The sequence below is a fragment of the Dendropsophus ebraccatus genome, chromosome 4 (assembly GCF_027789765.1).
Source record: "Dendropsophus ebraccatus isolate aDenEbr1 chromosome 4, aDenEbr1.pat, whole genome shotgun sequence".
NCBI lineage: Eukaryota > Metazoa > Chordata > Amphibia > Anura > Hylidae > Dendropsophus > Dendropsophus ebraccatus.
Genome location: NC_091457.1, coordinates 91,786,885 through 91,803,020, shown reverse-complemented (window position 1 = coordinate 91,803,020; position 16,136 = coordinate 91,786,885). Strand labels below are relative to the sequence as shown.

Below are 16,136 nucleotides of genomic sequence, written 5' to 3'. Positions count from 1 at the left end.
AAATAATGTTGGATGTGGTTGGTAAATTTACAGCAACTGACTAACCATATATCTATTCTAAGATAAAACAAAAAAGGAAATAACCTAAGGGCAGACTAGCTAGACCAGGTGGCCATTTTCTACCATCATTCATTTATGTTTATAAAAAGCCAGGTGGACATTTCTAGAAATCAAGTTAGTGGTTTTGGGCTGGTTATGGTTTTGTAGGTAGCAGGAGGTCTGACTTCACAGACTCTATCAATGAGATTTTCTGATGTCATGAGAACTCACAAGATCATTCTGAGATCATTTGGATTTCTTTTTAAGATATTCTACAGTAGTGAACTGTCAGGATATGCTGGAACTTGTAGTTTGACAACATCCAGAGAGCCACAGGTTGAAGTTCACTGTTCTACCATCTCTCTATCTTGTAGTTAACAATGGTGTCCTGAGCATTTATACGGCTCCTTCCTAATATTTCACACTCATAATAAACCGGCCTTATTCACTGAAGAACAAGCTCCACCTAAAGAAGTTCCAGGACTTCCAAATAATTAAAGATGTTCTAGTATTTCCAGAAGCTATGAGGAAAAACATTTGCAAGTTACAAACTGTCAGACTAGCATTCATACAGTAGCTGGAATGCAGGTTTCCCCACAAGCAATGGCTGCTGAACATGAAGGAGCAAACATAGTAAAATACTAATATAGAAAAAGTTTTCGAAAAATAGTTTTTGGCAGCAATTTTAACACACTATATTAGAAATGTAACAGATTTTCTAGTCATATGTAAATGACTTATTGTAATATTGTAAGAAAAAAAATCTGCAACTTTCAAAAAGACGTTCTTTATTAGTTTCTATTGCTTCTATGATCTCTGCTCTCGTCTATGAATGGAAACTTTCATTGTTTCTAATAATATCCTGGCAATACACAGTTTACATACTAGTTCTCTTCTAACAAATCCTCAGCTGTGAGTAGGGTTTTTACTTTGAATTTGCTGTATTCATGTCAGGGTTTAGTGTGGTGTCCAAGGGACAAGTATCGTATCGTTCGAATTATCGTTACATCGTTCGGATCTAAACGATAATCGTTCGGTTGAATAGCAGTTAACGATTAAACGATGAACGAGAAATCGATGATCGCTTAATAAGACCTGGACCTATTTTTACCGTTGCTCGTCCGCAAATTGTTCGCATTGAATAAGACGTTGTTTGGCCGTTCACAGTTGCAACGAACGCAATAGCGACGACAAGACGACCGCAAGAACGATCATAAGTGACGATTATCGTTCCATGTAAATGGGTGAATGATTTCAGGCCGTTCGCAATAGTGGTCGTTTGAAATCGTTTACATTGTTAACGATTATGCGAACGATAATTGTCCCGTGGAATAGGGCCCTTACTTTCTTACATTTCAGGCAAAATTTTATTCATATTTTGTTTATTTTCTCTGAGACAAAGTCATAATAAGACCCATACGGCTCAACAAGGTTGCATCATTATTGCCACAGCCTATGACACAATACAGAGATTCATGGATATCATTGTATAACCATGAGTCACATAGAAAGGAAGTACAGAGCACAATCTACCCAGAATAGCTTTGAAAGCAGGACATATTGCAAAAATTCCAAATTACCCTCTGATTTGGACATGAGTTAAAGTGTCTTAAATAATCTAAGCTTTTCCGTGCAATGCGGTGAGAAAATGTGTGACATGCACGTGTCCTTAAAAGGTTATAAAAGCGCTGCGGAATCTGTTGGCGCTATACAAATAAATATTATTATTATTATATTATTCCATTACTATATGCACAAACATCATTAGAATTACATTTCAGAGTAAAAATGTATATGATTATTATCCTTTTGCACTACTTTGCACAGCAAATCCCCTGGTGACTGGTTAAAGGAGTTATCCAGTGAAAACCTTTCTTACAAACCAACTGGTTTCAGAAAGTTATATAGATTTGTAATTTATTTCTCAAGTCTTCCCATACATGTCAGTTGCTGTATGTCCTGCAGGAAATGGTGTTTTATTTTCAGTATGGCAAAGTGCTCTCTGTTGCCACCTCTGTCCTAGACAGAAACTGTCCAGAGCAGTAGCAAATTCCAATAGAAAACGGCTCCTGCTCTGGAAAGTTCCTTTCTTGGACAGCGGTAGCAGCAGAGAGCACTGTGTCCGACTTAAAAGAATACACCACTTCCTGCAGAACATACAGCAGCTGATAAGTATGTAAAGACTTGAGATTTTTAAGTAGAAGTAAATTACAAGTCTACATAACTTTCTGAAACCAGTTGATTTGAAAGAAAAAGATTGTCGCCGGAGTACCCCTTTAACTGCTGGGTATCCAAGATGAAGGCTAGATGCGGCTCCCATTAATAATTATTACATATACTTTGTTACACATTGTCATTGGATGGAGACCTGAGGGTGGGAGAGGTTTGGTACTACATTTCCAGGTTCACTTTAAAGGGGGTTTTCCGATTTGTGTCCCCACAGGATAGGGGACAAGTATGTGATTGCAGGAGGTCCGACCTTTGTGCCTTCCGGGGACCTCTTTATCGTAACCTGTGGCTTCATTCATTCTATGGAGCTGCTGGAAAGGGCCAAGTGTTGCACTGTGCTCTCTCTGGTGGCTCCATAGAAAATGAATAAAGCCGTGGGTCACAGATAGGGGGCACAAAGGTCGGACCACCCACAATCTCATACTTGTCCCCTATCCACAGGATACAAGTATTATTAAATTGGAAAACCCCTCTAAGTGATCTAACAGACCTTTTTTTCTTGTCAATCATACCGCAGAGAGCGATGGCAGGCAGAGAGCAATGACTAGTCATGGCCCAGATGACTAGTTCCTGGCTCACTGCATGTCTAGTGCGCTGGAATGAAAGACTTTGGGGGAGATTTATCAAATTGTTGTAAAGTAGAATTGTCTTAGTCACCCCTAACAACCAATCAGATTCCTCCTTTCATTTTCCAAATAATCTGTGAGGAATGAAAGGTGGAATCTGATTGGTTGCTAGGGGTGACTAAGACAATTCTACTTTACACCAGTTTGATAAATCTCCCCATTTGTTTTAGCAGCTAAAGGGTCTACAGAACACACAGGACACATGGTAAGGGAGTGTTTTTGCACATCTTCCAGGCGCTTCTAGTAGCATTATCTGCATTAATCGTGATTGATTCTTTCTAAGTAAGGACATTTATATCAGGCAAAATAATAACATTTATGACGACCACGATAGGAAAAAATACCACAATACAATAAATGTATAATATATCATACTTTGAGGGAAATTGAGAATTTAGTGGGGGTTTTTTTATCATGCATGAAAACTATTTGAATGTTAGAAAAGAACCAGATTTTCTGGTCTTTATGTGGAAAAAGAGTCACAAATACCTCAGCTGAGTCAGGATAAACATAAAGTGGGTAATTCCCATTGACAAACCTGCTCCACCTCTCATAGCCATGTGCGAGTGAGCATACATGCTCCAAATAACCATGAGCCCTATGTGGAAATGCTTAACTGTCAAAAGTAGATACCAAATTTTGGGATGTAGTGTAAGCTCCTGTGGATCAGTGAACTACAGGCTTTATGCTCCATCCATGATTTTTGATTTCATTACTGCATATGGCGAGTAATTGTCATTGTAATGGAGGATGGCATTCACTGGGCATAGGCCACTGGAGAGCTCTGTGTAATCAATGCGATTGGCCACAGAAATGCCAAATGCAGCCAGTCGTCTCAATACAACTTGGAAATGTGTCGATTTTTTTTTAATGGAATAAATTCATCTTTTATATGGAACATCTCTTGCGGACACCTCATTAGTGTGACCAGCGCCTGATTGAACCTGTGATTGGGGAGCGGAGGTGTATTGTATACTGTAGATTACATAGGAGTGGCTGTGGTCAGCGTTCCCTTGCAACAATTTCCCATACAGGCACAACCAATACAGGTGAGAGTCTTCAGTGCTGTTGTATGAGATGTCCACATTTTGTAAGGTTATCCACACCTTGGAGTACAGTGTGGTTTTTTGTTTACTTATCTGTCTATGGTGGCATCATGGAGACCCCTTTTTTAAATTGCTTTTATGGCAAAAGTCAACAATCCATAGCTCCTATCAGTAAGTGAAATGCACAGTCCTTCCCATTGCCAATACACTCGTACACCTACCCCCACATTGTCATTACCGTCATATACTACCCCCCATCACTATACTGGTCCCCACCCTCAGCATCACTACTATCATATATTGCCCACCCTCATTCTCATTACAGCCAAATACTAACCCCCCCATACACACTCACTCACAGCAGTCATATACTCCTCCCCTGAGTTTTATTACACTTATATACTGTCCTGTCTTGCCTTCCCTCTTTCACTCCCTCCCTCTCTCTCATACTGCACAAAGTTCTTAGCCACAATCGCCGCCATCTTCCCGGAGACGGGACAAGTCGCCGTATGCAGGAGGTAGCGCGGCCTCTAGTGTTGTAACCCTAAAAAACCCGGATGTGGTTGCTTTGACTGTTGGGCTGTGACACTTTCTGTTTGTGCTGCCGAGAAACACAGCGGAGCCCCGAACACCGGGCACAGGGCGCCTGTATGGACTTGTGAGTATCCCTGACCGAGCCTGCAGCTTACACTGCCATCCTGTCCCCCTCACTGTTATGTACACCTATACACTGTCACTACACTCATATACTGTCCCCTCTCACTATTACTACACTCATATACTGTCCCCTCTCACTATTACTACACTCATATACTGTCCCCTCTCACTATTACTACACTCATATACTGTCCCCTCTCACTATTACTACACTTATATACTGTCCCCTCTCACTATTACTACACTCATATACTGTCCCCCCTCACTATTACTACACCTATATACTGTCCCCCCTCACTATTACTACACTTATATACTGTCCCCCCTCACTATTACTACACCTATATACTGTCCCCCCTCACTATTACTACACTTATATACTGTCCCCCCCTCACTATTACTACACTCATATACTGTCCCCTCTCACTATTACTACACTTATATACTGTCCCCCCTCACTATTACTACACTCATATACTGTCCCCCCCCCTCACTATTACTACACTCATATATACTGTCCCCCCCCCTCACTATTACTACACTCATATATACTGTCCCCCCCCCTCACTATTACTACACTCATATATACTGTCCCCCCTCACTATTACTACACTCATATATACTGTCCCCCCTCACTATTACTACACTCATATATACTGTCCCCCCTCACTATTACTACACTCATATATACTGTCCCCCCTCACTATTACTACACTCATATACTGTCCCCCCCTCACTATTACTACACTCATATATACTGTCCCCCCTCACTATTACTACACTCATATACTGTCCCCCCCTCACTATTACTACACTCATACTGTCCCCCTCACTATTACTACACTCATATATACTGTCCCCCCTCACTATTACTACACTCATATATACTGTCCCCCCCTCACTATTACTACACTCATATATACTGTCCCCCCTCACTATTACTACACTCATATATACTGTCCTGCCTCTCTATTACTACATTTATATACTGTTTATCCATCACTATTACTACACCATATACATTTTTTTGAAAATTTTACACCCCAAAATAAGGTCTAAAAACTGGTTTTGCATGTAGTGTAGCTTTTTTTTTTTTTTTTAAATCTTTTTTTATTGAAAATTGCCCTCCCTCATTCTCATTACAGCCAAATACTAACCCCCCCATACACACACTCACTCACAGCAGTCATATACTCCTCCCCTGAGTTTTATTACACTTATATACTGTCCTGTCTTGCCTTCCCTCTTTCACTCCCTCCCTCTCTCTCATACTGCACAAAGTTCTTAGCCACAATCGCCGCCATCTTCCCGGAGACAGTCAGGACGAGTCGCCGTATGCAGGAGGTAGCGCGGCCTCTAGTGTTGTAACCCTAAAAAACCCGGATGTGGTTGCTTTGACTGTTGGGCTGTGACACTTTCTGTTTGTGCTGCCGAGAAACACAGCGGAGCCCCGAACACCGGGCACAGGGCGCCTGTATGGACTTGTGAGTATCCCTGACCGAGCCTGCAGCTTACACTGCCATCCTGTCCCCCTCACTGTTATGTACACCTATACACTGTCACTACACTTATATACTGTCCCCTCTCACTATTACTACACTCATATACTGTCCCCCCTCACTATTACTACACTTATATATACTGCCCCCTCTCACTATTACTACACTCATATACTGTCCCCCCTCACTATTACTACACTCATATATACTGGCCCCCCTCACTATTACTACACTCATATACTGCCCCCTCACTATTACTACACTTATATACTGCCCCCTCACTATTACTACACTTATATACTGCCCCCTCACTATTACTACACTCATATATACTGTCCCTCTCACTATTACTACACTTATATACTGTCCCCTCTCACTATTACTACACTCATATACTGTCCCCTCTCACTATTACTACACTCATATACTGTCCCCCCTCACTATTACTACACTTATATACTGTCCCCCCTCACTATTACTACACTCATATATACTGTCCCCCCCTCACTATTACTACACTCATATATACTGTCCCCCCCTCACTATTACTACACTCATATATACTGTCCCCCCTCACTATTACTACACATATACTGTCCCCCCCTCACTATTACTACACTTATATACTGTTCCCCCACACTATTACTACACTTATATACTTCCCCCTCACTATTACTACACTCATATACTGCCCCCTCACTATTACTACACTCATATACTGTCCCTCTCACTATTACTACACTCATATATACTGTCCCCCCCTCACTATTACTACACTCATATATACTGTCCCCCCCTCACTATTACTACACTCATATATACTGTCCCCCCCTCACTATTACTACACTCATATATACTGTCCCCTCACTATTACTACACTCATATACTGCCCCCTCACTATTACTACACTTATATACTGTTCCCCCTCACTATTACTACACTCATATATACTGTCCCTCTCACTATTACTACACTCATATATACCGTCCCCCCTCACTATTACTACACTCAAATATACTGTCCTGCCTCTCTATTACTACATTTATATACTGTTTATCCATCACTATTACTACACTCATATATACTGTCCTGCCTCTCTATTACTACATTTATATACTGTTTATCCATCACTATTACTACACCATATACATTTTTTTGAAAATTTTACACCCCAAAATAAGGTCTAAAAACTGGTTTTGCATGTAGTGTAGCTTTTTTTTTTTTTTTTTTTTAAATCTTTTTTTATTGAAATTTTTTTTTTTTTTTTTAAACAATTTATCCCACAGTACAAACAAAACCCAGAGAGGGCATACCCTCTCCACCCGTTCCTGCCCCAACCCTCCCCCCACCCCTTGAACCTTCCATTCCTTATGGTGTGATAGAAATGTGTATGTGACAACACTCTAATTACATTACTTAAATCAGAAATTATAGTGGTTTTTCCACCTATCTGAAGAGAGAGTCCAAACTGAATATGGTTTATGTGCGGGAATCTGGGGGCGCAAGGTCAGGAGTAGACATCCATATGCCCCATATCTTATTGAATTTGGTGGTAGCTTTCCGTTTCTTGTATGCATATTTCTCAATGCCAATCAACCAGTAACCTTCCCCACGAATTCCGCTACCGAGGGAGGGGTCTCATCAAGCCAGTGTTTAGCAATGAGATTTTCTTTCCTCACAGACTCTTTGGAAAATGAAAGATTCAATCTGAATCTTGGTTGCTGGGGCAACTGGGCCAGTTTCACTTTACACCATGTTTGATAAATCTCCGCCATTATGTCTGTATAAACGAGATCAGACTCCGATTTCCCGCCTATATTCATTGGGGGCAGAGACTGAACGTAGTGTAGCTTTATTAAAGGTAATCTAGTCGCACTGGGGGGGGGGGTCATTACAGATGTAGCAATATCTAGTATTGTAGTCTTTTGTTTATTTTTACCCATTGTAATGCAGGGATTTTTTTTTTTGAGTCACACTAGGGGATTTGCCATGTGAAAATTTATTGTGACCTATCTGGTTTATATAGACTGACAATTTACATCAATGTGAACTATATAATACTTAATTTCCTGTGTGGTGGATCTGCAGGGGAATTGATCACTTGTTGCCATATTCCCCAGCAGATTACAGCTGATCTGTAAAGCCTTATACACACCTTCTGCGTTTCGCAGACATGCGACTGCTTACTTAAATTGCCGCGAATATTCAACGGTTTCCCCGCTACCAGCATCTTATTGGTAGATGATACCGGAATACGTGTATAAGGTCTGATGGTCCCAGCAGTAAGATACGCTATAATAATTTCCTTTTAAGAAATATGGATTATAGGGTATAATCTTGTCATTTACGTATTGACACAAAATGTATGTGTTTTTATATGTATTTACACACACTGGGGCTATAACTCTGAATAAGTATGTCCGGTATATAAAATATGCTGGTATGGGCAAAGAAATTTTAGGCTGAAAGACCAAATTAAATGAAAAGTGTTTCCCTAGTTCTATACACTGCTGTTCTGTGCTGGATTATCAGACGTCCTATGTACTCCAACAAGAGAAATAAGCGGTTCTTATGTGTTACCTGATCCCATATTCTTGCTTCTCTCAGGACCACAGCATTCAGAATGACCGCTGTTCCAGACTGATCATAAACAAGGGATGGCTCACGTGGCCATACAGAGCAGGGTAGAAGATGAGACCCGTGATCCACCAGATGTGGTGGATGAATTCACTGCCCCTGGAGAACAAGCAAGCTTTTTGGAGCAAAGCCGTGCCCGGGTTCAAGCATTATTCCCAGTTATGTTAACAGTCTTGGGCAGTTTGGAGAACTTTCATTATGACAAAGGAAAAAATGGAAAGGGCCCGAGTCGCATCTGGCTGCAACTTAAAGGAAAACAACAAATTGTACTCAAAGCTAAGGTACAGCACAGACACACCTAAACATTGTCTACTCCTATGGGAGCATAGTGTGAAATATGTAGTGCATTTGCATCCATGTGTTTCAATAATTCTTTATACACTTACAGCTCTGCCCATCCAGTTTTCATGTCTGATATGTTTATTGCTTGCTAGGCATACTATGCATGGCAACCACTGTATTTTTCTAGCGACCAGTCAGTCAGAGAATGCTTAAAGGAGAAATCCAGCGAAAATTTTTATTAAAGTATTGTGTTGCCCCCTAAAAGTTATACAAATTAACAATATACAATTGTTCTGGGAAATGCTTATAAAGTGCTTTTTTTCCCTGCACTTACTACTGCATCAAGGCTTCACTTCCTGGATAAAATGGTCATGTCACGACCCAACCACTGTGCAGGCTGTTGCTGCTGGAGAGGATGATGGCAGAGGGATGCTCAGTGTCCCTCCAGTGCCCTGTGTCCCTCACTGTCCCCCTGGCATCATCCTCTCCAGCAGCCACAGCCCACACAGCTCTGGGAGTCGGGTCGTCACATCACAATTTTAGGCGGGTAGGAAACTGGGAGGATGTTAAGTCCGGCAGTGGTCAGAGAGCTAGTGATGTGGCTCTACGTGGGCATGGGACAGGTAAGTATACATTGTTTTGTTCACACCCCCCCCCCCCCCCCCTGCATGCAGTGGATTTTTAGTTTGTGGCTGGTCCTCTCCATTAAAAAAAAGTAGTTCTAGAAGTACAAAAGTAGAGTGGGCTATCGATATCAGAATTGTGGAGTTCTAATTTCTGCCTGATTAGCCAATAGAAGGGGCCACAGTGCTCAATTCCTTCATTGTTTACCAGCCACAGCTTTTTTTTATTTGCTGTGCCTGGTATTAAAGGGGTACTTCACAAAAGAAAATTTTCTTTCAACTGGTGCCACAAATTGCCAGAGATTTGTAATTTACTGCTATTAAAAATCTCAAGCCTTTCAGTAACTTATCAGCTGCTGTATGTCCTGCAGGAAGTGGTGTATTCTTGCCACCTCTGTCTGTGACCAGAACTACCCAGAGCAGTAGCAAATCCCCATAGAAAACCTCTCCTGCTCTCCAGACTAAAAAGAATACACCACTTCCTGCAGTACATACGCACTGTCCTTCTGAGTGCTGAGGAAGGAAGAAGCAGTGAGTTTTCCATTATCAAGTCCTGCCACCCCACTGCACTGCTGAACATGGAGAATGTATGTGTGGTGAGTACACTTGGCTACTTATTGGGGGCTGTACATGCCTGTTCAGCCCACTTGGTTTGGGCGGCGGACTTTAGTGGCCAGCAATTTTGTAAATTGTCGGCAGGTCAAAAGAAGCGGTGAGCAGTGGGTACTAAGCACTCTCGGAACAGCAGGGGATACGGGTAGATGAGTATGCCTTGTTTTTTATTTTTAAAGTACCCCTTACTCCATTTTAAAAGGGTTTGTGAAATACTGCTTTAAAAAAGTTTTGCACTATACCTAGTAAACAATAAAAGGGATGTCTAGAGAAAGCAGAGCCGCAGCATGCTTCTCCGTCATGTGTCAGAATGTCTTAAAAGGTAATTTCCCCATTGAGGAACTTGGAGGTTTACTAAACCTGTACTACCAGGTTAGTAGGCTTATGTTCTGTAGCCTCCACTGGATTGTGACATGCAGATGTACCATCTCACTTGTTAGTAATACACCTCTTTTTATGTTACTATAAAAAATGAATAAATGAAATAGGGAAATGTGAGGTGGGTAAAGCTTTTCTTTCATTGCATCTGAGAGACAGTTGCATAGAGACAGTCGCCATAAAAGCAGCATATAACAGTGGGCTTGAGATGATGTGTGCCTTTTAAGAGAATCATTTTAAATACTTCACTCTTGAGTTGTCTGCACCTAATTATATCTAACGAGTGATATTAGGAAGTCTTAGCAGCATATTTTTAATGCTGTGTATTGCTAGAAAGAAGTAGTTGAACACAGCATAAAATCAGCATTGTAAAATTCAAAGCATTTTCAATATGTGTAAACATACTCATAAAGTGATCCTTTTTGTTAAATGTCAGTGTTGCCATAGGAATAAAAGGGGTTATCCAGCGAAAATCTTTCTTTCAAATCAACTGGTGTCAGAAAGTTATATAGATTTATAAATTACTTCTGTTGTTTTCTTTCCAGTTTGTCACAGTGCTCTCTGCTGACATCTCTGGCTGAGACAGGATCAATCCCCAAAGAAATCCTCTCCTACTGTGGACAGTTCCTGTCTCGGCCAGAGATGTCAGCAGAGAGCATTGTGTCAGACTGAAAAGAAAACATTTCCTGCATGACATATAGCAGCCAATAAGTATGGGAAGAGTTGAGATTTTTTTAATAGAAAGTTATATAGATTTGTAATTTACTTCTGACACCAGTTGATTTGAAAGAAAAATATTTTTGCTGGACAAACCCTTTAAGAGGCATAAAAGTGCCCAGATACATTAAAGGGAGTTTTCAGGATTATATGATTCATAGTCTGTATTCACAGTAGGACATGAATTGCTGATTGGTCGAATGTTGAAAAGTGGCTCTGCATACTGTGGTCGAAAACTGAGTTTAAAGGGGTTGTCCAGGCTTTAAAAAAAAAAAAAAAAAAAAAGTCTCCCCCCCCCCCTTTGAGTAACTGCATCACTCCTGTTTGCAACTCTGTTCATTTGAAGTGCATGGAAGTAATTTGCCTTACCACACATTACCTGGAGACAGATGTGACACTGGTTTCACCACAAATTTAATTGATAAAATGGTCAAATGAGAAGGATTCCTTTTATACTCGCAGGAAATGAGCCTCTACCAAAGGTGTCTGGAAGTGGCCTTATTACTCTGTCCCTATTAAAGGGAATCTGTCAGCACCTATTCTTGTTCTGAGGTGCTGACAATGTGATGAAGGTCTGTGCTTCTAGTGCCGTGTCATACCTTTATTTTTCACATCGGTGCTGTACTTTGTCAGATCGGTGCTGTAGTTTCTCTTCACAACTGTCAGCACTTTGTGCTGCACTGTGGCCCGCCTCACTACTACCTCATCCCAGCTTGTCTTGAATATTCATGGCGCGCGTACCCCGGCATGATTCGCGCATGTGCCGTAGTGTGTCGTAACGGCGCAGGCGCACTGAGGGCCAAAGCCTATGCCCTCAATGGCTTCGCTCAGTGTCGCACAAACACACTACGGCACATCAATGGGAAACTCATAATGCACAAAAATGCAATTGTTGCAAATTTTGCTGCTGCAAGTCGTGGTACAAATAATAACTTTTTAAACACTGTTAAAAAATGGGGGGTGATCACTATACCATGACATGATGCGTGCTCTGCTAGTCTGTGCACACCTGGTCTATGCTAGTGACACGTTGTCACATGTGACAACAGACCATTGTATCTGGGGAAGTGAGTACCATGTCAACATACCCTTAAAGTCCAAAGTACGGTCATGGTTATAGCAGTAAAACACACGTCCATAAAAATCCACAAAAAGGAGAGACTAAACTAGTAAAGCTTTTAAAGGAAAACTTACAGCATGGATTTGCTGGATTTGGATTTCAGCTTTTTCGTGTGATCGAGCATGTTGCTAAAAACTTTCTTTATCTTTGGCTGACAGTGTCACAGGGGCACTTTGGCTGCTGCTGTAACTTCAGACCACCAACTGAGTAGGTTGGCAGCCATCTGTAGGTACCACAGTAATTGGAGATAGGGGCGGGAGCTGTCAGCCCGGGATAAAGAACGGTATGTATGCAATGCTCGTTTGATTGGTGTGATAGCAGCATGGATATATATGCATATTTGTACTGTCAGTTTCTTTTTAACCTTCTTTGGTGTTGCTTTTATACGGTAATTGTGGAAAAATGTATGTGTTCGTATTTGAATGTGGGTTGCTAAGTTGTAATTAGTTTATAAGGCAAAGTCCCTTGTAATGTGTGGAAAGCCCTGGCGAGGAGTTATGAGGAAGTGTGTGTATTCTGTAGTCACTGCTATACAGGAAGTTCCTTTTGTATTTTTCTGGTTGGACAGAAAGATGTGCAGGGAAACTCCACAGGGTGCATCCAGGATATTCTGAGAACTCTACACGTAGTAAGTGGCCTGATTGTGACTGGAAGTCCACTGGCTGCGTTCTCTATTCATCTTTTCTTTTTTTTTTTTTTCCTTCTTTGAATTGGTTTACCAATCTTTATACGTTCTTTTGTGGTCTGTCTGTGAAGGATGTTCCCCCTTTTTTAGGGTTGTGCATGTCAGCTGATCGTTGCCTTACAACGTGTTCAATCAAGACAGCGGCGGTCTTCTGCCTGTAGCTCCGTGCAACAACAGGAGCGGCAGCAGACTGCCACTCTCCTTAATGGACACCCAGTCGATCTAGTTATTCCATTGACATTCCGCTGCGAGTATGTCAGGAGACCGCCCTGTTAACCCCCCCCCCCCCCTGCCGGACGGAGCTTATACATTACCTGCTCCAGGATCTGGCTTGCTTTGGGGGTTCCCAGCTAGACGTCCCGCTCAGCCAATCAGTGGCCCTGCCCTGAAGACATTACTGGGCGGGGATCCACATCTTACTGCGAATTTGCAGCGAGAAATCCGCTGCAGATCTGTCATGTGTGTTTGTACCCTAAGGGTCCTTTTACACGTACAAATAAATCCTTATGTGATCATTTTTCGAACTAATATCAATTATTTTTCTTTTAAATGATTGCCACGTTTACATCAGAAGATTATTGCTTAAATTTAAACAAGTTGAGGTTTTTGTGCACAATAATCGTCCCGTGTAAAAAGCCATTTAAGTGTCTTAAGAGAAGAAGCCAAAGCTTCTATATTGCTGGATACCGCTCATTGTTTCCTGATGCTTGAGCTCATAATTCCTCCATACCATATAGGTGCAACATCCCATCACATCTCTCTGTCACAGTGGGTATGTGTGGAGAGCACCAATGGCAGGGAATAACCGAACTAACCGCAGTCAGACAAAATTGGAGACTTTTTTTCAGTCTACCTATAGCTCCTGAGGGGATGGAAAGGAGAGCCCCCCTGGGCAGTTCTAGGTGCTTTCTTCCCTGTGATTTTGTAAAATTAGTCGAAGACTCCTTCCCATAACTGTTTGTTTGTTGTACCCTCACCATATATGAAGCATAGTACCTCTGTCTTTATTACATCGCCAACACAAGTCGATTAGCGTAGAGAATACCACTCCTAGTATTAGTTAAAAATACTACAGAACATCTGCAATATTTACACTATGGGGGAGATTTATCAAACATGGTGTAAAGTGAAACTGGAAAATAAAGGCCCCGTTCCCACTGAGCAAAGGTAGCGGAATTCCGCGACGGAATTGTCCGCCGCGGAATGCCGTTAGCCTCCCGCTCATAATGGGAGTCTATGGGAGGCACGCGCTCCTGCCCTGTCCGCGCTGAAGAATGAACATGTTCATTCTTCAGCGCGTACAGAGCAGCAGCGCGCGCCTCCCATAGACTCCCATTATGAGCGGGAGGCTAACGGCATTCCGCGGCGGACAATTTTGTCGCGGAATTCCGCTAGCTTTGCTCAGTGGGAACGGAGCCAAAAGGTGGAACTTTACACCATGTTTGGTAAATCTCCCCCAATATGTGTTTTGACTTGGTAGTGTCTAAATCCCATTCTGTAAAGAGACCTCGCTGGGTGCGCGCACACAGCTCTCCAGGCAAGCCCCGCCCTGGCCCGATTTCATTGGCTGCTACAATCCGGGCTTCCTAGCAGCCAAAATCAGACCCTGCTGGACCACCGACCCTAATCCGAACGTTTAGTTTTAAGGTTAGGGTTGGGGGTCTGCTTAGGTTTATGTCCCACTGATTTCTCATGTTCTAACCCTCCCCACAGCCCTAACCTTAACCCTAACCTTCATGAATAACACCAACCCCCAGGGTTAGGGTTGTTGTGTGGGCAGGGGAGAGTTAAGTAGTTTGGTAGTAACCCTAATCCGACCCCCAACCCTAACCCTAAAACTAAATGTTCGGATTAGGGTTGGGTGTCCGGCTGGGTCTGATTTTGGTTGTTAGGAAGCCCGGAGTAAAGCAGCCAATAAAATCCGTCCGGGGCGGGGCTTGCCTGGAGAGGTGTGTGCGCCCACCCAGCAAGGTCCCTTTACGGTTTGGGATTTAGTCACTACCGTTTTGACTTGTTCCAGGTTTACTTTCCACATCTATGAGTTCACAGTGTGACCTGAAAATCTTATTTTGTACCCACTTTAATGTTTTACAAAGAGTTTCCCATAAAGTTATTATGTGTGAAAAAAAATAAATAAAAAAAAAATAAAAATAATAATAATAATAATAATTAACTCAGCAATCCCGTCACTGTGTGTTGCCAGGCATCAGCGTGTAGTACTGAAGCAGGGGATTGTCCATCTCCTGCTTCAACTCTGCTTCATGCATATCCCCTGACTTAACTCTTCTATATGCTAATCCCTTCCAACTTTACACATACTAATCCCCTGAAGACAGGACCACTGTGTGTAGCAGGGCACAAACCTGTAGCTGAGTTGGGGAAAAAAAAGGTAAAAGGTATGTTCTCACTAAGTAAATGAGGCGGAATTTAGCCTGCCTCAGTGTGCTATAGTCTGAGAGGGCTTGCGCCTTTGCTCCAGCCGCTCTCGGCGCAAAAAATTGATGTGTCAATTCTTTGTGCGGAGAGCGGTTGGAGTGGAGGCACGCAAGCCCTCTCAAAAACATGCTATGGCACACTGATGTAGGCGGAATTCCACCACATTTACTCAGTGTGAACATACCCTAAATAGAACTTTTTTAAAAGCAGTGGATTTAAAGTGGTTATCCAGCGCTTGAAAAACTTGGCCACTTTTGCACCACTCTTGTCTCCAGTTTGGGTATGGTTTTGAAACTCTGTTCCATTTAAGTAAATGGAGCTTAATTGCAAACCACACCTGAACTGGAGACAAGAGTAGGGGAAAAAGTGGCCATGTTTTTGTAGCACTGGATAACCCCTTTAACAATGTTTTTTTTTTTTTTTTTTTTTCCTAAGTACCCCTATACTAGAGATGAGCAAACCTCCATTTGAACCCTAACTTTCGGCATTTGATTAGCGGTGGCTGCTGAAGTTGGATAAAGCCCTAAGGCTATGTGGAAAACATGTATAT

General features: G+C 42.0%; 1 protein-coding gene across 3 annotated transcripts in view; it reads left to right on the top strand.

Moving 5' to 3' along the window:
- N4BP1 (NEDD4 binding protein 1) overlaps positions 1–16,136 on the top strand; it is a 48,381-nt gene that overhangs the window by 4,817 nt on the left and 27,428 nt on the right. For 2 of the 3 annotated variants that reach the window (XM_069966257.1, XM_069966259.1), the window contains exons 1-2: positions 5,973–6,081; positions 8,704–9,014. In XM_069966257.1, the coding sequence (XP_069822358.1) occupies positions 8,754–9,014 (261 nt within the window). In that variant the 5' untranslated portion in view covers positions 5,973–6,081; positions 8,704–8,753. Of the gene's footprint in view, positions 1–5,972; positions 6,082–8,703; positions 9,015–16,136 lie in introns of those variants that run through there. The other variant, XM_069966258.1, reaches the window with a different exon arrangement.